The 23,603-nt window shown below is 45.0% G+C and overlaps 1 protein-coding gene across 1 annotated transcript in view; it reads right to left on the bottom strand.

Moving 5' to 3' along the window:
• Positions 1–742: 742 nt before the first annotated feature.
• Positions 743–23,603, bottom strand: part of LOC120989079 — a 66,518-nt gene continuing 43,657 nt past the window's right edge. Inside the window, exons 8-9 of the mRNA XM_040416957.1 lie at positions 1,078–1,167; positions 743–763 (exon numbers count right to left, since the gene is read on the bottom strand). Of these exons, the coding sequence (XP_040272891.1) occupies positions 743–763; positions 1,078–1,167 (111 nt within the window). The remainder of the gene's footprint in view (positions 764–1,077; positions 1,168–23,603) is intronic.

The following is a 23,603-nucleotide window of genomic DNA, read 5'->3' as shown; positions in this document are numbered from 1 at the left end:
GGCCAGCCTTTATGGTGCAGCATAGGCCGCCCAGAACCAATGGGCCAGGTTTTTGTTTTTTCACATTCATGCCTCTTCCTATAGTTTTTTGGATATGTTCCTCTTACCACTTATATGCTAACAACGTAGAAAGGGAGGTCCTGCAGAGGTTTTTGCACTAGGATGAGACCAGTTAAGGCTGTATACTTTTTCTTGCATGGCTCCATAGGAACGGCATGGTCTGGCTCTATGGACAATGCCTTCGTGTACTAAAATTCTCCTATGGGTAGTGCTATTACCAGTATACTGTATGTCCCATATGCATACAGATGGTTGACTGAAGGTGCTAATCACCCCTTTTAAAAGACAGAAGTAATCTCTGAACCTGAGGACACTTGTCAACTTGGTGTGTATTGCCTTCTTCTGGATCTACACTGCAGGACTCCCTCAGCCAACAGTAAAAATATTCCTCCAGCACATAGGGTAAAAAGCAATCAGATTTTATTGGGTCCATTATGTTATATCACCTCTCATCTTATGCACTGGACCTTTTCTGTACAAGGTTGGACTTTTTGTAGTCCTACCAGGTAATATCTTCCTACATACCGTAGGTAAGAAGGTGACCCTCATGTCTGAAGTTATAAAAAACAAAAATGAACTTTGGGCATTTCAAAAGTCAAGGATCTCAAAGCTTTGGTACAGATTTCAACATGGTCGGCAGGCATCATTATTCTATGAAAAATAGAGGCTCTATTATAGACTTCTACGTGATGGGGATAATTTTCTGTGCAGAACAGTAAAAAAGAAACAGGAAATCAGAATAAGGTCTAAGCTGGAGTACAATGAGAGATGCTGACATGGCTGATAGGATTCGGGGCTTCTTATACTTGAACTGAAGCCAATACACAGTAAAAGTGAATGTGATAACGAAGGTTCGAGTATAATAAGAAATGAAAAGAATTACAATTACTCTCCTCCACCATCACCCCCTCCACCATCACCCCCTCCACAGTCTCCTCCTCCACAGTCTCCTCCTCCACAGTCTCCTCCTCCACAATCTCCTCCTCCACAGTCTCCTCCTCCAGAGTCTCCACAGACACCACCATCGTAGAAGGACAATCCACCCACGGTACCCCATCCACCATCATAACTGTAGGAAGTGCTGAAAAAACTTTTCAATTGATATTTCTGTTCAGAAAAAAAGGAAAAAGAAAACATAATATAACATTATCACAAAAACATAAAGAAACCAAAATCACATCTTCTACAGTACATTTGCATTTAAATGCTTAATTTCAAGATGAGTCCTCATTCTGTACCCGAAGTGTCAGTGTCATCATCCTGTACCCCAAGTGTCAGTGTCATCACCCTGCACCCCGAGTGTCAGTGTCATTATTCTGTACCCCAAGTGTCAGTGTCATTATCCTGTACCCCGAGTGTCAGTGTCATTATCCTGTACCCCAAGTGTCAGTGTCATCACCCTGCACCCCGAGTGTCAGTGTCATTATTCTGTACCCCAAGTGTCAGTGTCATTATCCTGTACCCCGAGTGTCAGTGTCATTATCCTGTACCCCGAGTGTCAGTGTCATAATCTGTACCCCAAGTGTCATTGTCATTATCCTGTACCCCAAGTGTCAGTGTCATTATCCTGTACCCCAAGTGTCATTGTCATCATCCTGTACCCCGAGTGTCATTATTCTGTACCCCAAGTGTCAGTGTCATTATCCTGTACCCCAAGTGTCATTGTCATTATCCTGTACCCCAAGTGTCAGTGTCATTATCCTGTACCCCGAGTGTCAGTGTCATTATTCTGTACCCGAAGTGTCAGTGTCATTATCCTGTACCCCGAGTGTCAGTGTCATTATTCTGTACCCCAAGTGTCAGTGTCATCATCCTGTACCCCAAGTGTCAGTGTCCTATCCTGTACCCCAAGTGTCAGTGTCATTATCCTGTACCCCGAGTGTCAGTGTCCTATCCTGTACCCCAAGTGTCAGTGTCATTATCCTGTACCCCGAGTGTCAGTGTCATTATCCTGTACCCCGAGTGTCAGTGTCATTATCCTGTACCCCGAGTGTCAGTGTCCTTATCCTGTACCCCGAGTGTCAGTGTCATTATTCTGTACCCCAAGTGTCAGTGTCATTATCCTGTACCCCGAGTGTCAGTGTCATTATCCTGTACCCCAAGTGTCAGTGTCATTATCCTGTACCCCGAGTGTCAGTGTCATTATTCTGTACCCCAAGTGTCAGTGTCATTATTCTGTACCCCAAGTGTCAGTGTCATTATTCTGTACCCCAAGTGTCAGTGTCATTATCCTGTACCCCAAGTGTCAGTGTCCTATGCTGTACCCCAAGTGTCAGTGTCATTATCCTGTACCCCGAGTGTCAGTGTCATTATTCTGTACCCCAAGTGTCAGTGTCATTATTCTGTACCCCAAGTGTCAGTGTCATCATCCTGTACCCCAAGTGTCAGTGTCATTATCCTGTACCCCGAGTGTCAGTGTCATTATCCTGTACCCCAAGTGTCAGTGTCATTATCCTGTACCCCAAGTGTCAGTGTCATCATCCTGTACCCCAAGTGTCAGTGTCATTATCCTGTACCCCAAGTGTCAGTGTCATCATCCTGTACCCCAAGTGTCAGTGTCATTATCCTGTACCCCAAGTGTCAGTGTCATCATCCTGTACCCCAAGTGTCAGTGTCATTATCCTGTACCCCAAGTGTCAGTGTCATCATCCTGTACCCCAAGTGTAAGTGTCATTATCCTGTACCCCAAGTGTCATTATCCTGTAACCCAAGTGTCAGTGTCATACCCTGTACCCCAAGTGTCAGTGTCATTATCCTGTACCCCAAGTGTCAGTGTCATCATCCTGTACCCCAAGTGTCAGTGTCATTATCCTGTACCCCAAGTGTCAGTGTCATTATCCTGCACCCCAAGTGTCAGTGTCATCATCCTGTACCCCGAGTGTCAGTGTCATTATCCTGTACCCCAAGTGTCAGTGTCATCATCCTGTAACCCAAGTGTCATTGTCATTATCCTGTACCCCAAGTGTCAGTGTCATCATCCTGTACCCCAAGTGTCAGTGTCATTATCCTGTACCCCAAGTGTCATTACCCTGTACCCCAAGTGTCAGTGTCATTATTCTGTACCCCAAGTGTCAGTGTCATTATCCTGTACCCCAAGTGTCAGTGTCATCATCCTGTACCCCGAGTGTCAGTGTCATTATCCTGTACCCCAAGTGTCAGTGTCATTATCCTGTACCCCAAGTGTCAGTGTCATCATCCTGTACCCCGAGTGTCAGTGTCATTATCCTGTACCCCAAGTGTCAGTGTCATCATCCTGTACCCCGAGTGTCATCATCCTGTACCCCAAGTGTCAGTGTCATTATCCTGTACCCCAAGTGTCAGTGTCATCATCCTGTACTCCAAGTGTCAGTGTCATTATCCTGTACCCCAAGTGTCAGTGTCATTATCCTGTACCCCAAGTGTCAGTGTCATCATCCTGTACTCCAAGTGTCAGTGTCATCATCCTGTAACCCAAGTGTCATTGTCATTATCCTGTACCCCAAGTGTCAGTGTCATCATCCTGTACCCCAAGTGTCAGTGTCATTATCCTGTACCCCAAGTGTCATTACCCTGTACCCCAAGTGTCAGTGTCATTATTCTGTACCCCAAGTGTCAGTGTCATTATCCTGTACCCCAAGTGTCAGTGTCATCATCCTGTACCCCGAGTGTCAGTGTCATTATCCTGTACCCCAAGTGTCAGTGTCATTATCCTGTACCCCAAGTGTCAGTGTCATCATCCTGTACCCCGAGTGTCAGTGTCATTATCCTGTACCCCAAGTGTCAGTGTCATCATCCTGTACCCCGAGTGTCATCATCCTGTACCCCAAGTGTCAGTGTCATTATCCTGTACCCCAAGTGTCAGTGTCATTATCCTGTACCCCAAGTGTCAGTGTCATCATCTTGTACCCCAAGTGTCAGTGTCATTATCCTGTACCCCAAGTGTCAGTCTCATTATCCTGTACCTCAAGTGTCAGTCTCATTATCCTGTACCCCAAGTGTCAGTGTCATTATCCTGTACCCCAAGTGTCAGCGTCATTATCCTGTACCCCAAGTGTCAGTGTCATTATCCTGTACCCCAAGTGTCAGTGTCATTATCCTGTACCCCAAGTGTCAGTGTCATTATCCTGCACCCCAAGTGTCAGTGTCATCATCCTGTACCCCGAGTGTCAGTGTCATTATCCTGTACCCCAAGTGTCAGTGTCATCATCCTGTACCCCAAGTGTCAGTGTCATTATCCTGTACCCCAAGTGTCAGTGTCATCATCCTGTACCCCAAGTGTAAGTGTCATTATCCTGTACCCCAAGTGTCATTATCCTGTAACCCAAGTGTCAGTGTCATACCCTGTACCCCAAGTGTCAGTGTCATTATCCTGTACCCCAAGTGTCAGTGTCATCATCCTGTACCCCAAGTGTCAGTGTCATAATCCTGTACCCCAAGTGTCAGTGTCATCATCCTGCACCCCAAGTGTCAGTGTCATCATCCTGCACCCCAAGTGTCAGTGTCATTATCCTGTACCCCAAGTGTCAGTGTCATTATCCTGTACCCCAAGTGTCAGTGTAATTTTCCTGCAACCCAAGTGTCAGTGTCATTATCCTATACCCCAAGTGTCAGTGTGTCATCATCCTGTACCCCAAGTGTCAGTGTCATCATCCTGCACCCCAAGTGTCAGTGTCATCATCCCGTACCCCAAGTGTCAGTGTAATTTTCCTTTAACCCAAGTGTCAGTGTCATTATCCTGTACCCCAAGTGTCAGTGTCATCATCCTGTACCCCAAGTGTCATTATCCTGTACCCCAAGTGTCAGTGTCATCATCCTGTACCCCAAGTGTCAGTGTCATTATCCTGTACCCCAAGTGTCAGTGTCATCATCCTGCACCCCAAGTGTCAGTGTCATTATCCTGTACTCCAAGTGTCAGTGTCATCATCCTGTAACCCAAGTGTCATTGTCATTATCCTGTACCCCAAGTGTCAGTGTCATCATCCTGTACCCCAAGTGTCAGTGTCATTATCCTGTACCCCAAGTGTCATTACCCTGTACCCCAAGTGTCAGTGTCATTATTCTGTACCCCAAGTGTCAGTGTCATTATCCTGTACCCCAAGTGTCAGTGTCATCATCCTGTACCCCGAGTGTCAGTGTCATTATCCTGTACCCCAAGTGTCAGTGTCATTATCCTGTACCCCAAGTGTCAGTGTCATCATCCTGTACCCCGAGTGTCAGTGTCATTATCCTGTACCCCAAGTGTCAGTGTCATCATCCTGTACCCCGAGTGTCATCATCCTGTACCCCAAGTGTCAGTGTCATTATCCTGTACCCCAAGTGTCAGTGTCATTATCCTGTACCCCAAGTGTCAGTGTCATCATCTTGTACCCCAAGTGTCAGTGTCATTATCCTGTACCCCAAGTGTCAGTCTCATTATCCTGTACCTCAAGTGTCAGTCTCATTATCCTGTACCCCAAGTGTCAGTGTCATTATCCTGTACCCCAAGTGTCAGTGGCATTATCCTGTACCCCAAGTGTCAGTGTCATTATCCTGTACCCCAAGTATCAGTGGATCTCTGCAGTTACTATGGTTATAGCTTTAATGTGTGGTAGATGTGTATGTTTGTGTACAGTACAGACCAAAAGTTTGGACACACCTTCTCATTCAAAGAGTTTTCTTTATTTTCATGACTAGGAAGGCATCAAAACTATGAATTAACACATGTGGAATTATATACATAACAAACAAGTGTGAAACAACTGAAAATATGTCATATTCTAGGTTCTTCAAAGTAGCCACCTTTTGCTTTGATTACTGCTTTGCACACTCTTGGCATTCTCTTGATGAGCTTCAAGAGGTAGTCCCCAAGACTACCTCTTGAAGCTCATCAAGAGAATGCCAAGAGTGTGCAAAGCAGTAATCAAAGCAAAAGGTGGCTACTTTGAAGAACCTAGAATATGACATATTTTCAGTTGTTTCACACTTGTTTGTTATGTATATAATTCCACATGTGTTAATTCATAGTTTTGATGCCTTCATTGTGAATCTACAATTTTCATAGCCATGAAAATAAAGAAAACTCTTTGAATGAGAAGGTGTGTCCAAACTTTTGGTCTGTACTGTATATTTAGGAGGAGGTTAGAACTATTTGACTACAGAGCTGGGGATATAATTGCTCCATGTAGCTCCTTTTATCATATATTTTTCCCAGAAATCCAGAGGGCTGACTGGGTTTCAATACTCCTCATACATAATTAGCATCTTTCATAAGAAAAAATAGTACTTCAACCAAGACCTTTCCTCGGCTCTGTTATAAGTGCAGTTAGTCAGTCAGAACGAGATGGCTTCCTGGTAGGAGACAGTTTTTCTTTAGGTACAGAGATTAGATTGCATGTCTCTTTTCCAGAGAAGCATTTTGTGGCTGCCATTAAAAACATAATGGAAAAATGTATCTGTTAAACACAAGGACTCTGGGAAGAGAGATCCAACCAATAGTAAATTTAAAGTGAGACATACAATCTTCCATCTAAAACAGCTAGAATGTTCTTCCCAGAATTAAATTCCTCAATGAGACACTCAAGCTGAAGACCAAAGAACAAGAATATCTCAGGAGAAAATTACCTTGCTTAGGCCTCTTGCACACGGCCGTTGCGCTCCCGTGGGCCGCATATGCGGATCCGCAATACACTGGCACCGTTCCGTGTGATTTTCGAAACACAAATGCGGACCTATTCACTTGAATGGGTCCGCAAATCCGGAGATGCGGAACGGTGTGGAACGAAAGTATGTAACGAAACCCCACGGAAGCACTACGGAGCGCTTCTGTGGTGTTCCGGCCCGTGCTACCATTCCGCAAAAAGATAGAACATGCTCTATCTTTTTGCGGAACGGACGGATCGCGGACCCATTCAAGTGAATGGGGTCGCGATTCGCATGCGGCCGGCCCAGGGTCTGTGTCCGTGCATTGCGGACCGCAATTTGTGGTCCACAGCATGGGCACGGACCACTTACGTTTGTCCGCAAGAGGCCTTAGCTGACTGGTCTTGAGAGTTACTCTTTGTGGTGCTCTTTATCATTAGGAGATCAGGAGTGTAGACAAGTGAGCTGTGGCGGCGCTGCAATGATATGCCGAGATCTTCAATCGTGGAAGATGGGACTTTATTTATGAATGGACGACATGTTTTGGGTTCCGACCAACCCCTTCATCAGGTAGGTACGTCCTGATATTGCACAATCTTTGCACTTTAAATGGTGTTTTTTTGGCGGCAGAATGACAGATTGACAGGTCCCTCCAATCTGTCAATAAGTGCACGTTCACAGGATAAACATAATACGTTAGAGAATAAAATATTAGAAACCCCTTCAGGACCTCCACCGTACATGTATGGCAGAAGTCCGGTCTTTAAACATGGCGCCCGCTCGAACGTGCAGTGGGCACCGTAGCTGCCGGGTTTCTGCTATTTAAAATAGCAGAGACCCGCGGCACATGTATGCGATCAGACATAAAGCTGATCGTGTAAATTGCTGATCGTGTAAATTATCCCCTTCAGATGCTGCGGTCAAATGTTTTTTCTCAAGAGTTAAAAAAAATAATTCTGTATTAAAATGAAAGAAAAATTATGCAAGTGTGGTATCGTTGTAACTGTACTGACCTGGAGAATGAAGCAAACAGGTCAATTTTACCACATAGTGAATGATGTAAAAAAATAAAAACCTTTGTCAGAGGCTGCAGGAATAAAACTACGACATGTCCGACATTTATTCCGGCAGCCTCTCACTGTGCGCTGCCGTGCCTCCACCGGAACTCCGCACCGCCCCCATTATAGTCAATGGGGACGGATCCGACAGGCTGTTTACCCGACGGAACAGCCTGCCGGAGGTTCGTGCCGCTAGTGTGAAAGGAGCCATAGAGTTCCGTCCTAGAGGCTCTATATCGGAAAATAACTGATCAGTTTTATTCCCATGCATTCTGAATGGAGAGCAATCCGTTCAGGATGCATCAAGATGTCTTCAGTTTAGTCTTTTTGATTGATCAGGACAGAGATGAAACCGCAGCATGCTACGGTTTTATCTCCGGCCAAAAAAACGGAACACTTGCCTGAATGCCAGATCCGGCATTTTTTTCCAGAGGAATGTATTAGTGCCGGATCTGGCATTTAAAATACCGGAATGCCTGATCCGTCCTTCCGGTCTGCGCATGCACAGACCGAAAGGAATTTGAAAAAAATAAATGCCGGATCCGTTTTTCCGGAGGGCACCGGAAAGACAGATCCAGCATTTCAGTTGATTTGTAAGACTGATCAGGATCCTGATCAGTCTTACAAATGCTATCAAATGCCATGCTATCATATCTGTGACATGAAGTGCTGTATCTGACTTACAGTTGCAAGAAAAAGTATGTGAACCCTTTGGAATGATATGGATTTCTGCACAAATTGGTCATAAAATGTGATCTGATCTTCATCTAAGTCACAACAATAGACAATCACAGTCTGCTTAAACTAATAACACACAAAGAATTAAATGTTACCATGTTTTTATTGAACACACCATGTAAACATTCACAGTGCAGGTGGAAAAAGTATGTGAACCCTTGGATTTAATAACTGGTTGAACCTCCTTTGGCAGCAATAACTTCAACCAAACGTTTCCTGTAGTTGCAGATCAGATGTGCACAACGGTCAGGAGTAATTCTTGACCATTCCTCTTTACAGAACTGTTTCAGTTCAGCAATATTCTTGGGATGTCTGGTGTGAATCGCTTTCTTGAGGTCATGCCACAGCATCTCAATCGGGTTGAGGTCAGGACTCTGACTGGGCCACTCCAGAAGGCGTATTTTCTTCTGTTTAAAGGGATTCTGTCACCCCCCAAAACTCATTTTTCATTTTTGGGCATATTAAAATCCTTATTGGACGACTATTTCCTATATAGGGCTCTTACCTTGTTCTGTGGCTTGGTTTCTCTAAAAATCGATCTTTTAAAATATGCAAATGACTTCACTACCAGCAAGTAGGGCATCTACTTGCTGGTAGCCGCCGCATCCTCCTTTAAAAAAAAAACGCCCCCTCCTCCTATTGATTGACAGGGCCAGCGAGCGCTCTCCTACTCCGGCTGGCCCTGTCTGCAATTCAAATCCCACCCCTGCGCCTTACGTGTCTTCAATCGGCGCAGGCACTCTAAGAGAAGGACGCTCGCTTCCTCAGTGCGCCTGCACCGATGACGTCTTCTCTTTCGGGTTTAGAGGTAACGTCATCGGCGCAGGCGCACTGAGGGAGTGCTGGGGAATCGAGCGTCCTTCTCTCAGAGTGCCTGCGCCGAATGAAGACACGTAAGGCGCAGGGTTGGGATTTGAATTGCAGACAGGGCCAGCCGGAGGAGGAGAGCGCTCGCTGGCCCTGTCAATCAATAGGAGGAGGGGGCGTTTTTTTTTTAAAGGAGGATGCGGCGGCTACCAGCAAGTAGATGCCCTACTTGCTGGTAGTGAAGTCATTTGCATATTTTAAAAGCTCGATTTTTAGAGAAACCAAGCCACAGAACAAGGTAAGAGCCCTATATAGGGAATAGTCGTCCAATAAGGATTTTAATATGCCCAAAAATGAAAAATGAGTTTTGGGGGTGACAGAAGCCCTTTTTTATGCCATTCTGTTGTTGATTTAGTTCTATGCTTTGGGTCGTTGTCCTGTTGCAACACCCATCTTCTGTTGAGCTTCAGCTGGTGGACAGATGGCCTTAAGTTCTCCTGCAAAATGTCTTGATAAACTTGGGAATTCATTTTTCCTTCAATGATAGCAATCCATCCAGGCCCTGACGCAGCAAAGCAGCCCCAAACCATGATGCCCCACCACCATACTTCACAGTTGGGATGACGTTTTGATGTTGGTGTGCTGTGCCTCTTTTTCTCCACACATAGTGTTGTGTGTTTCTTCCAAACAACTCAACTTTGGTTTCATCTGTCCACAGAATATTTTGCCAGTACTGCTGTGGAACATCCAGGTGCTCTTGTGCAAACTGTAAACGTGCAGCAATGGTTTTTTTTCGACAGCAGTGGCTTCCTCTGTGGTATCCCCCCATGAAATCCTTTCTTGTTTAGTGTTTTACGTATTGTAGATTCACTAACAGGGATGTTAGCATATGCCAGAGACCTTTGTAAGTCTTTAGCTGACACTCTAGGATTCTTCTTCACCTCATTGAGCAGTCTGCGCTGTGCTCTTGCAGTCATCTTTACAGGATGGCCACTCCTAGGGAGAGTAGCAGCAGTGCTGAACTTTCTCCATTTATAGACAATTTGTCTTACCGTGGACTGATGAACAGCAAGGCTTTTGGAGATACTTTTATAACCCTTTCCAGCTTTATGTAAGTCAACAATTCTTAATCGTAGGTCTTCTGAGAGCTCTTTTGGGGGAGGCATCATTCACATCAGGCAATGCTTCTTGTGAAAATCAAACCCAGAACTGCAGTGTTTTTTTTAGGGCAGGGCAGCTGTAACCAATACCTCCAATCTCATCTCATTGATTGGACTCCAGTTGGCTGACACCTCACTCCAATTAGCTCTTGGAGATGCCATTAGTCTAGGGGTTCACATACTTTTTCCACCTGCACTGTGAATGTTTACATGGTGTGTTCAATAAAAACATGGTAACATTTAATTCTTTGTGTGTTATTAATTTAAGCAGACTGTGATTGTCTATTGTTGTGACTTAGATGAAGATCAGATCACATTTTATGACCAATTTGTGCAGAAATCCATATCATTCCAAAGGGTTCACATACTTTTTCTTGCAACTGTAAATATTATAGTTATACATTTTGATTAATAGAGATTATTATATATTTTAGAGTCATAGTCCCATTGATCTTTTTTTTGTTTAAAAAATGATAAATCAGAGGGTCCTCCAAGGGTTAAAACAATTAATAGTAATATTATTCACATAGACGGCTATAATTCTGAGTAATGACAATACAGGGCAGCAATGCTCCTCCTGTCATATCCTGTAAAGGATGCAGATAAAAATATAAAAATACAAATGTGATTAAAATTATGGAAAAAAAACATATAAATAATCGTAAATCCAAAAATGCCAGAACTCAAAAAGCAATAGTATAAAAAAATTAAGTGCACAAACTTACAGTAATTTCATTCAGACAAGACGGTGGTAACTATTGCAGCTTATAGATCCAGAACACGGTCTATGGGTATAATTTTAATACACTGCAATGTCTAGATAGGTCTCAATTGAGGAGCTTTTTACGGATATTGTACCTGTGCTGATGAAGCCTTTCATGTAGGGCCTGGGCAGTGCGTCCCACGTGCTGTAGAACGCATACACACTTTACCAGATAAATGACGTATTCTGACACATCAGGTGGTGTTTTAATAGAAATATCTTATTGGCACTGGATTGAAAAGATGTCTGTTGTGTCCTGTAATACTGCAGCATTGGCATCTGGCAGCCCCACATCTGTAGCTTCCTGGTACCAAATGTGCATGTTGGTGACTATTAGGTCTATGCTGCTTACAGCGGCTGGGTGCGGCATATTCTCAATTGTAGGGGCCCTGCGAGCTGTGTTCCTGTACGGACAGAGTCAGGCTGGAATGTGGTGAGGCCTAGCTATGTATGTCCGTCCCTGTGTGTGTCTGTGTGTGTCCGTCCCTGTGTGTGTCTATGTGTGTCCGTCCCTGTGTGTATCTGTGTGTGTCCGCCCCTGTTGTCATGAACCAGCGGGTGTGAACCCACTGTACCACGTGTCCTACCTCCTCTAATTGCATTGTCTAAGTGAACCCCTCGATTCTTCACAGTACCCCCGATGGTGGAGATAGACTTTCCCGAGGTGAACACCAGGTCGCTACCTCTTGAGGAGGATAGGCACATGAGGCAGCTGGTCCAGGAGGACCAGGAGGTACCTGAGCGAGGTACCAGAGGTCCAGTCGTTGTCAGCAGGCTGAGTCGTTGCCAGGAGAAACAGTGCAGGACCAAAGGATGAGGCAGAGGTGACATCAAACAGGCAATAGGTCAGGGCAGGCGGCACAGATACAGGTCAGGCAATCCGGATCGGCAACAGGAGAGACAAGGCAAGCAGGCAGGGATCAGACGGGTAGCAGAATCCAATAACACAAATACGAGTCAGGAACACAAGCAGATATCAGGAACCTATGCAGGACACAAGGAACTTTACACTTATATATGCACAGGTGGGCTAGGATAGGACAGTGAGGTCACATGACCTAAGCCACAAAGCCCAGGAAGTGACGTGCGGGGGCCCTTAACCACCTCAGCCCCCAGTGCTTAAACACCCTGAAAGACCAGGCCACTTTTTACACTTCTGACCTACACTACTTTCACCGTTTATTGCTCGGTCATGCAACTTACCACCCAAATGAATTTTACCTCCTTTTCTTCTCACTAATAGAGCTTTCATTTGGTGGTATTTTATTGCTGCTGACATTTTTACTTTTTTTGTTATTAATCGAAATTTAACGATTTTTTTGCAAAAAAAAGACATTTTTCACTTTCAGTTGTAAAATTTTGCAAAAAAAAACGAGATCCATATAGAAATTTTGCTCTAAATTTATAGTTCTACATGTCTTTGATAAAAAAAAAATGTTTGGGTAAAAAAAAAATGGTTTGGGTAAAAGTTATAGCGTTTACAAACTATGGTACAAAAATGTGAATTTCCGCTTTTTGAAGCAGCTCTGACTTTCTGAGCACCTGTCATGTTTCCTGAGGTTCTACAATGCCCAGACAGTACAAACACCCCACAAATGACCCCATTTCTGAAAGTAGACACCCTAAGGTATTCACTGATGGGCATAGTGAGTTCATAGAACTTTTTATTTTTTGTCACAAGTTAGCGGAAAATGATGATTTTTTTTTTTTCTTACAAAGTCTCCTATTCCACTAACTTGTGACAAAAAATAAAAAGTTCTATGAACTCACTATGCCCATCAGCGAATACCTTGGGGTCTCTTCTTTCCAAAATGGGGTCACTTGTGGGGTAGTTATACTGCCCTGGCATTCTAGGGGCCCAAATGTGTGGTAAGGAGTTTGAAATCAAATTCTGTAAAAAATGACCTGTGAAATCCGAAAGGTGCTCTTTGGAATATGGGCCCCTTTGCCCACCTAGGCTGCAAAAAAGTGTCACACATCTGGTATCTCCGTACTCAGGAGAAGGTGGGGAATGTGTTTTGGGGTGTCATTTTATATATACCCATGCTGGGTGAGAGAAATATCTTGGCAAAAGACAACTTTTCCCATTTTTTTATACAAAGTTGTCATTTGACCAATATATTTATCTCACCCAGCATGGGTATATGTAAAAAGACACCCCAAAACACATTCCTCAACTTATCCTGAGTACGGGGATACCAGATGTCTGACACTTTTTTGCAGCCTAGGTGGGCAAAGGGGCCCATATTCCAAAGAGCACCTTTCGGATTTCACAGGTCATTTTTTACAGAATTTGATTTCAAACTCCTTACCACACATTTGGGCCCCTAGAATGCCAGGGCAGTATAACTACCCCACAAGTGACCCCATTTTGGAAAGAAGAGACCCCAAGGTATTCGCTGATGGGCATAGTGAGTTCATGGAAGTTTTTATTTTTTGTCACAAGATTGTGGAATATGAGACTTTGTATGAAAAAAAAAAAATCAGCATTTTCCACTAACTTGTGACAAAAAATAAAAAATTCTAGGTACTCGCCATGCCCCTCACGGAATACCTTGGGGTGTCTTCTTTCCAAAATGGGGTCACTTGTGGGGTAGTTATACTGCCCTGGTATTCTAGGGGCCCAAATGTGTGGTAAGGAGTTTGAAATCAAATTCAGTAAAAAATGACCAGTGAAATCCGAAAGGTGCTCTTTGGAATATGGGCCCCTTTGCCCACCTAGGCTGCAAAAAAGTGTCACACATCTGGTATCCCCGTACTCAGGAGAAGTTGAGGAATGTGTTTTGGGGTGTCTTTTTACATATACCCATGCTGGGTGAGATAAATATCTTGGTCAAATGACAACTTTGTATAAAAAAATGGGAAAAGTTGTCTTTTGCCAAGATATTTCTCTCACCCAGCATGGGTATATATAAAATGACACCCCAAAACACATTCCCCACCTTCTCCTGAGTACGGAGATACCAGATGTGTGACACTTTTTTGCAGCCTAGGTGGGCAAAGGGGCCCATATTCCAAAGAGCACCTTTCGGATTTCACAGGTCATTTTTTACAGAATTTGATTTCAAACTCCTTACCACACATTTGGGCCCCTAGAATGCCAGGGCAGTATAACTACCCCACAAGTGACCCCATTTTGGAAAGAAGAGACCCCAAGGTATTCGCTGATGGGCATAGTGAGTTCATGGAAAAAAAAAATTTTTGTCACAAGTTAGTGGAATAGGAGACTTTGTATGAAAAAAAAAAAAAAAAAATCATCATTTTCCACTAACTTGTGACAAAAAATAAAAAATTCTAGGAACTTGCCATGCCCCTCACGGAATACCTTGGGGTGTCTTCTTTCCAAAATGGGGTCACTTGTGGAGTAGTTATACTGCCCTGGCATTTTCCAGGGGCCCTAATGTGTGGTAAGTAGGTAAATGACCTGTGAAATCCGAAAGGTGCTCTTTGGAATGTGGGCCCCTTTGCCCACCTAGGCTGCAAAAAAGTGTCACACATCTGGTATCTCCGTACTCAGGAGAAGTTGGGGAATGTGTTTTGTGGTGTCATTTTACATATACCCATGCTGGGTGAGAGAAATATCTTGGCAAAAGACAACTTTTCCCATTTTTTTTATACAAAGTTGGCATTTGACCAAGATATTTATCTCACCCAGCATGGGTATATGTAAAATGACACCCCAAAACATATTCCCCAACTTCTGCTGAATACGGAGATACCACATGTGTGACACTTTTTTGCAGCCTAGGTGGGCAAAGGTGCCCAAATTCCTTTTAGGAGGGCATTTTTAGACATTTGGATACCAGACTTCTTCTTACGCTTTGGGGCCCCTAAAATGCCAGGGCAGTATAAATACCCCACATGTGACCCCATTTTGGAAAGAAGACACCCCAAGGTATTCAATGAGGGGCATGGCGAGTTCAAAAAAAAAAAATTTTGGCACAAGTTAGCGGAAATTGATTTTTTGGATTTTGTTCTCACAAAGTCTCCCTTTCCGCTAACTTGGGACAAAAATTTCAATCTTTCATGGACTCAGCGAATACCTTGGGGTGTCTTCTTTCCAAAATGGTGTTATTTGTGGGGTGTTTGTACTGCCCTGGCATTTGAGGGTCTCCGCAATCATTACATGTATGCCCAGCATTAGGAGTTTCTGCTATTCTCCTTATATTGAGCATACGGGTAATGAGATTTTTTTTTTCCGTTCAGCCTCTGGGCTGAAATAAAAAAATGAACGGCACAGATTTCTTCATTCGCATCGATCAATGTGGATGAAAAAATCTCTGCCAAAAAAAGAAAAAGGAGGGGAAAGGCGTCTGCCAGGACATAGGAGCTCCGCCCAACATCCATACCCACTTCAGCTCGTATGCCCTGGCAAACCCGATTTCTCCATTCACATCAATCGATGTGGATGAATAAATCATTGCCGGGATTATTTTTTTTTATATATACAAAGTGTTTGCCAAAGTATATGAACACCGCCACCTCCTCAGCTCATATGCCTCGGCAAACATATCTTTTACTGCAGAGGAGAAATCTCGTCTTGCAGCGCCGCATACACCGACTTGCGTGTAATCTGACAGCAGCGCAATGCTTCTGTCCGAATGCACATCAGTGCTGCAGCTGGTCGATCAGTTGGTCCACCTGGAAGGTAAAAAAAACAAAACAAAAAAGAAAAAACCAGGCCGCAAAGCAATAACTTTATTAACTTTAGAACAGAACATATTAACTTTTTTAAACTTTTTTAACTTTTTTACTTACCGGTAATTTTTTTTTTGTTTAGTTTTTTTTACCTTTATAGAACAAACCTCTCCTTCCCCATGGGACAATGTGCAAAGCGCAAATCGCCCAAAGATGTGGCGAAGTACGTTATGCACTTTATCCCAGGTGAAAGGAGAGGTTTGCAGCAGCTGTGAGAGAAAGGGCCCTAATAGCCCTGTGTGCCTGTCCTGTGAGATGCAATCCCTATGCTAGGTGTACCTGTGTGTGGTACTTCCGGAAACACTCTCCATAGCATAGGGCAGGGTGGTCCGGACAGTCAGGACAGAAATAGCGGGTGTCACGCCTTATTCCACTCCTGCTACAGACACGACATCTTTTTCGGGGTGACGGTTGGGTTGAGGTACCAGGAACGACACTGGGGAAATGTCGCTCGTGTAGACGGCTAACTACACTGGGGGATGGGGCCACGGAACCTCCTGGGTAAAGGAGGTTCTCGATGATCTCTTCCTGGAATTTGAGGAAAGATCGTGTTCTCCCAGCCTTACTGTGGAGAACAAAACTATTGTAGAGTGCCAATTGAATTAAATATACAGACACCTTCTTATACCAGCGTCTGGTTCTGCGGGAAACTAAATACGGAGACAACATCTGGTCATTGAAGTCCACCCCTCCCATGAGCGCATTATAGTCGTGGACACAGAGGGGCTTTTCAATGACACGGGTTGCTCGCTCAATTTGGATTGTCGTGTCTGCGTGAATGGAGGAGAGCATGTAAACGTCACGCTTGTCTCTCCATTTCACCGCGAGCAGTTCTTCGTTACACAAGGCAGCCCTCTCCCCCCTTGCAAGACGGGTGGTTACAAGCCGTTGGGGGAAGCCCACGCGACTAGTTCGCGCGGTGCCACAGGCGCAAATCCGTTCTAGAAACAAATGCCTAAAGAGGGCCACACTTGTGTAGAAATTGTCCACATAAAGATGGTACCCCTTGCCGAATAAGGGTGACACCAAGTCCCAGACTGTCTTCCCACTGCTCCCCAGGTAGTCAGGGCAACCGACCGGCTCCAGGGTCTGATCTTTTCCCTCATAGATCCGAAATTTGTGGGTATAGCCTGTGGCCCTTTCACAGAGCTTATACAATTTGACCCCATACCGGGCACGCTTGCTTGGGATGTACTGTTTGAAGCCAAGGCGCCCGGTAAAATGTATTAGGGACTCGTCTACGCAGATGTTTTGCTCGGGGGTATACAAATCTGCAAATTTCTGGTTGAAATGGTCTATGAGGGGCCGAATTTTGTGGAGCCGGTCAAAAGCTGGGTGGCCTCTGGGACGGGAGGTGGTGTTGTCGCTAAAATGCAGGAAACGGAGGATGGCCTCAAATCGTGCCCTGGACATAGCAGCAGAGAACATGGGCATGTGATGAATCGGGTGCGTTGACCAATATGACCGCAATTCATGCTTTTTTGTCAGGCCCATGTTGAGGAGAAGGCCCAAAAAAATTTTAATTTCGGAAACTTGGACTGGTTTCCACCGGAAAGGCTGGGCATAAAAGCTTCCCGGGTTGGCGGATATAAATTGTGTGGCATACTGGTTGGTCTCTGCCACGACTAAGTCCAAGAGCTCCGCAGTCAAGAACAGCTCAAAAAATCCCAGGGCCGAACCGATTTGAGCCGTCTCAACCCGAACTCCAGACTGGGCGGTGAAAGGGGGAACTACAGGTGCGGCTGAAGTTGGTGACTGCCAATCAGGGTTTGCCAGCACCTCAGGGATTCTAGGGGCTCTACGGGCCTGTCTGTGCGGTGGCTGCGACGGGGTAACTACTGCACGTGCCACCGTACCAGCTTCAACTGTCCTTCTGGTGCTCGCCACGTCACCATGTTGTACGGCAGTGCTGGTACTAGGTCCAGGGAGGGCTGCGCTGCTGGTGAATGCCTCACCACGTGATCCGGCAGCGCCAGCCCCACTCTGCTGCTCTTGAAGCGGATCCTGCATAACCTGTGGTCTAGCGACACGGGGCCGGGTACGCCTGGTGCTGCCAGGGACCTCCACCTCCTCGTCCGAACTTTGGGTCAGAGAGCCACTGCTTTCCACAGGTTCATATTCTGACCCGCTAGATTCATCAGATGAGGGTTCCCACTCCTCATCCGACTGGGTCAGAATCCTGTAGGCCTCTTCAGAAGTATACCCCCTGTTTGACATTTTGGACTACTAAATTTAGGGGTATTCCCTGAGACTACCCAAGAAAAAAAGCAAACCTGTCTTACAAAGGGGAGGCTAGCGAAGTACCAGTGGCCGCTGCGATTGATTAAAAATATCAAAACTGATTTTTTTATCGCCGCAGCGTGTGTAAAATGAATGTGCAGTGATCAAAAAATATATATTTTTTGTCACTGCGGTGGGGCGGGCGTGGGTGAACGCACGTGTGGGCGACCGATCAGGCCTGATCGGGCAAACACTGCGTTTTGGGTGGAGGGCGAACTAAAGTGACACTAATACTATTATAGATCTGACCGTGATCAGTTTTGATCACTTACAGATACTATAAAAGTACAAATGCTGATTAGCGATACGCTAAACAGCGAATAAGTGACTGCGGTGCGGTGGGCTGGGCGCTAACTGACGCTAACTACCTAACCAAGGGGCCTAAACTATCCCTAAAACCTAACAGCCAATACTAGTGAAAAAAAAAAAGTGACAGTTTACACTGATCACTTTTTTTCCTTTCACTGGTGATTGACAGGGGCGATCAAAGGGGTGATCAAAGGGTTAATTGGGGTGCAGGGGGGTGATCAGGGGCTACAGTGAAGTGTTTGGTGTACTCACAGTGATGTCTGCTTCTCTGCTGGATCCAACCGACGAAAAGGACCAGCAGAGGAGCAGAGAAGCCATATAACAGATCATATTTACTAATATGATCTGTTATATGGCTTGTGATTGGATTTTTTAAAAATCGCCAGCCTGCCAGCCAATGATCGTTGCTGGCAGGCTGGTGACGAACTTGTTCTTTAACTTTTGCCGGCCCGCGATGCGCATGCGCGGGCTGGCTTGGAGCGAAATCTCGCGTCTCGCGAGATGACGCGTATATGCGTGACTGTGCGCAGCGCTGCCACCTCCGGAACGCGAATCTGCGTACAGCGGTCCGGAGGTGGTTAAGGAAGTGCAGCAGGAACAAACAGCAAGCATGCTGTGACCAGGGCTGAGAGCAAACTGTGGAGTGGATCCAGAAGAACAGCACCCACACAGAGCCCAGGACTGCAGCAGTGAAATGGGAAGCACTGGCTGCAGATCACCGCTGAACACGGCGCCCGGAACAGCGGCAGTAAGCAGGGGAACAGCGGCGCTCAGAAGCTGCTGTTACACCTGTGTGTGTGTATCTGTCCCTGTGTGTATTTGACCACCCCTGTGTGTGTGTGTGTGTGTGTCTGTCCCTGTGTGTGTGTCCTTGTGTGTGTATGTGTCTCTCCCTGTGTGTCACCATCACCAGGCCCACAGTGTTCCTATGCCTTGACACAGCTGCATCAATTGACGCCATTCCTCAAAGGTTAATTTGATGGCCAGTAATTCTCTATCTCCTACATCAGGCACTCTCCTATAATTTTTTAAATGGTCAGCTCAGAAGCAGGCCCTCAACCATAATGTTTTAGATGGTCAGATCAGCAGGCCCATGTTCCTAATGTTTTTGAGGTTCACCAGTAGGCCATCAATCATAATTTTTCAAGGGTGTGTATGATGCCCTCCTTTATGTGTAATAAAGAGTGTATTGGAGTGCGGGTTCCTTGTAATTTTTGGCAGCCCTTTCACTTAGGGCATAGGCTTTATGAGTGTAGGAGTCCCACTACCTGAACAATTGTACCACAATGTGAATGAGGCCCTCCTTTATGTGATATACAGGTTGTATCGGAGTGCCTCTTCCTTGTAATTTTTGGCAGCACTTGCACAAGTAAATATACAGGAAAGAATGTTTCCTAACAATTTTTCCTCTAAAATAGATATTATATATTTTTTTTGTTTTATGTGTATTATTGTCAGTCTGTAAAAGTGGCGTACTACTCGGACAACATGGTTTACAGCAGCGACCTGGGAATCCAAGATGCATCCAGACATCGTCCCCATGCTGTTCCCAAACCATTTCAGTGGTGTTTCCATCAATTTCTGACCTTTTCCTATGAACCAGGCACCCTCCCCTCTTCAGAGCAGGAGGTGCCTGGTCTATTGCTCGGGTTCTCCCATTGACTTCAATAATACTCAGGTGCTCAGTAGAGCATCCAAGCGTCCCGATGTGCTTGACCCGAGCACCCAAGCACACGAGCACTTTGGTGCTCGATCAACACTACTGTCGGCTAGTGGCCTGAACTGGGATATACTAATAATGAGCCTGGAAGCCTAGTAAAGGCTACGGCTCATTTTTAGAACAGGGTGCTTTCTCCGATCTCCGCTGGGGGAAGGCGCTTCCATTTTTTAAAACTCTCAGATGCCATGGTGACATTTGACAAATTGCACAAAGGGGCCCACTGAGATTTAATGCCCAAGGTCCCACATGAACCTGGAGCCGGCCCTGGGTAACACTAGCACATTATTAGCACTAGTGTCATCTGTGGTTTTACATAGGACTGCAGGTAACACTACCACACTATCAGCACTAGTGTTATCTGTGGTTTTACATAGGACTGCAGGTGATATCTACTATATTATCTGTACTCATAAAGTTATCACTGTGTAAGGTGGCCCTCTGAGACACGGTACATGATGATAGACCTATGTGAAAGGGCCTTGTGCAGAAACGGATCACTGTTGAGCAATTACCAACGTTTCTGAGGGATGTGTTTGATTTCTTGATGGGATGATGTAAATGTGGTGATAACTTTAAGCTTCAAGTTCTTATCAGATGTACTTGGTTCACGTACTATGGGTTGTAAGCAATCAGTCTTATTCAGGGCTTTTCCCATGTCGTAGGCATTATCTATTAGCTCGGAGGGGTATCCCTTCAGTTGGAACCTTCTTCTTGGTGTTTGTGCTTGTATACAGAAAGTAGAGTCCTCAGAACAATTGTTTCTAACCCTTTGGAACTGGCTGTAAGGACTGTTAAGTAGACTTTTCTTATAATGGTGGCCAGGGGCAAACTGGGAACTTACAGTGGCCCTATTTTGTAGGCAGGTCCAAATTAACAGATGTTGTGGTAACAGAAGTAGGCAGGGTCAACAATACCATAGTGAAAAATACCATCCCAGCAGAACCAAATAACACAGTTTAGCACAATATACTGCCCCAAAAGCTGGCCCTCAGTGGTGGCCATCAATAGCTACCATCTTCTGTCCTCCTCCTCCAGTTGTCTATGGAGCAGGGGGCTTAGAAGGTGAGGTGCAGTTGCTGGCTGGGTACATGAGTACCTAATTCTCACAGCATTAATTATTGTTGAGAGCTCATTATATACCCAGTCAGCGGCAGAGAGGAGGACTTGGGTGGCCACCTGGGGCATCTGCCCTCCGAGAAATTTCCCTGTACGGTCTATGGCCAAACCGCCCCCGAGAGTGGCTGGAAAAAAAAACAGGTGACTGTTACTGTCTACAGTTGTAAAGTATGTTGATGTGATGTTCAAAAAAGAAAAAAAAGAAGAAATTGATCGCACATCCACTGCTATGCTTTGATCTCATCCCTCCTACTTATCAGAAAACAGCGCTAAATAGCGCATGTGTACCGCCTCCTGTGCTACATGCTTAATCAGGCATTTGTGTACATTTTGATCAAAAGGCATAAGTCAACTCACCACGCCAAGGTTGTCTCTATTAGTGGGTCCTAATCTAAATCTGGCGCGGCACTTGCTAATTAAAATCATTTGCTAATTAAAATCACCTGGACTGAATGGGAGGCCTGCTGGACCAGGGACAGATTCTTTATACATATTCAAAAAATAAATAAATAAATGGATCGCACATCCACTGCTATGCTTTGATGTCATCCCTGTTGCTTAGCAGAAAACAGCGTTAAATAGCGCATTTGTACCGCCGCCTGTGCTAAATGCTAAATGAGGCACTAGCGTACATTTTGATAAAAAGGCATAAGCCCACTCACCACGCCAAGGTTGTCTCTATGAGTGGGTCCTACTCAAAATCTGGCGCGGCAAATGTTTTGCATGAGGGTTTAAATGGACCTACCATGCTCTCAGTTGGAGTTCCCGAGAGCTCTGAATAAGGTGAGCTTTGACAACTGTTCACATGGTGCGGTACTGCACGGTGGCCATCGCTGCTTTCCGGTGGGTTGGGGGGCCCAGTGCCAGGTTTGGCAAAGTCAGGCAGCAGGGTCCCTGCTGGGTCCCGCCGCCTGCCGCGGCGTCGGCGTTCGGTGTGCAGTGGCGCGCCAATTTTAGAGTAGGACCCAATCATAGAGGCAACCTTGGTGTGGTGAGTGGGCTTATGCCTTTTTATCAAAATGTACACTAATGCCTCATTTAGCATGTAGCACAGGAGGCGGTACACATGCGCTATTTTCTGCTAAGCAGCAGGGATGAGATCAAAGCATAGCAGATGGATGTGCGATCCATTTCTTTTTTTTCTCTTTTTGAATATGTTGATGTGATGACACGGAATGCAAACACCGATGCCTCATCTCCTGGCCAGATGAAAAATAAATCATCAATATACCTTTAGAACAATATAATATTGTCCCTATAGCAGGGGTTCGTTACAATATGGCTGGATTCAAAACTGGTTGGCATAAGTGGCCTCTACTTTGGCTGTCCATTGCGGTCCCCAGTAGCTGATGATATACCTCATTACCAAAAGAAAAATAGTTGTTAGTAAGTAAAAATTCCAACCCATTTAATAAGAAAGTCCTCCATTTCTGGGATACCTGGGTATCAGCTGTTAGGAATAGTGTAGGTCTAATGTTAGTGATTATGGTCGTGACTAGTGTTGGGCACGAATATTCGAATTGCGAATTTTAATCTCAAATATCGCCACTTCGAGACTTCGCGAAGATTTAGAATATAGTGCTATATATTTATTTTTGCGAATATTCTAGATTTTTTTTTCATCTGAACACATGATCCCTCCCTGCTTCTTGCTTGTGGGCCAATGAGAAGGCTGCAATGTCTTTGTCTGAGCTTAGCAAAATCCCTAGAAACCAATAGGAAAGTTGCCTACCCCTTACTATATAAGAACCTCCCCAGCAGCCATTTTCTGCAGTATTTTGCAGATCTGAGAGAGAGCAGTGTTATTGCTGTGCTCTGTGCTTTGCTGTGCTTTACATTAGATAGTTAGTTAGTTTAGGCTACTTTCACACTGGCGTTTCTGGGTCCGCTTGTGAGATCCGTTTCAAGGCTCTCACAAGCGGCCCAAAACGGATCAGTTCAGCCCCAATGCATTCTGAATGGATAAGGATCCGCTCAGAATGAATAAATTTGTCTGTGTTTGGTCTCCGTTGCGTTTTTTAGACGGTCACTAAAATGCAGCTTGCAGCGTTTTGGTGACCGTCTGACTATGCGGAGCCAAACGGATCCGTCTAGACTTACAATGTAAGTCAATGGGGACGGATCCGTTTTTCACTGACACAATATAGTGCAATTAAAACGGATCCGTCCCCCATTGACTTTCAATGTAATACTTTTTTTGAATGAATAATGCAAACAGATCCGTTATTAACGTATACAAGCGTTTGCTTTATTGGTGTGTATCCGTCTGTGCAGATACAAGACAGATCCGCACAAAA

Source organism: Bufo bufo, chromosome 1 (genome assembly GCF_905171765.1).
Source record: "Bufo bufo chromosome 1, aBufBuf1.1, whole genome shotgun sequence".
In the NCBI taxonomy this organism is placed as follows: domain Eukaryota; kingdom Metazoa; phylum Chordata; class Amphibia; order Anura; family Bufonidae; genus Bufo; species Bufo bufo.
This window is presented reverse-complemented; position numbering and strand designations above follow the sequence as displayed.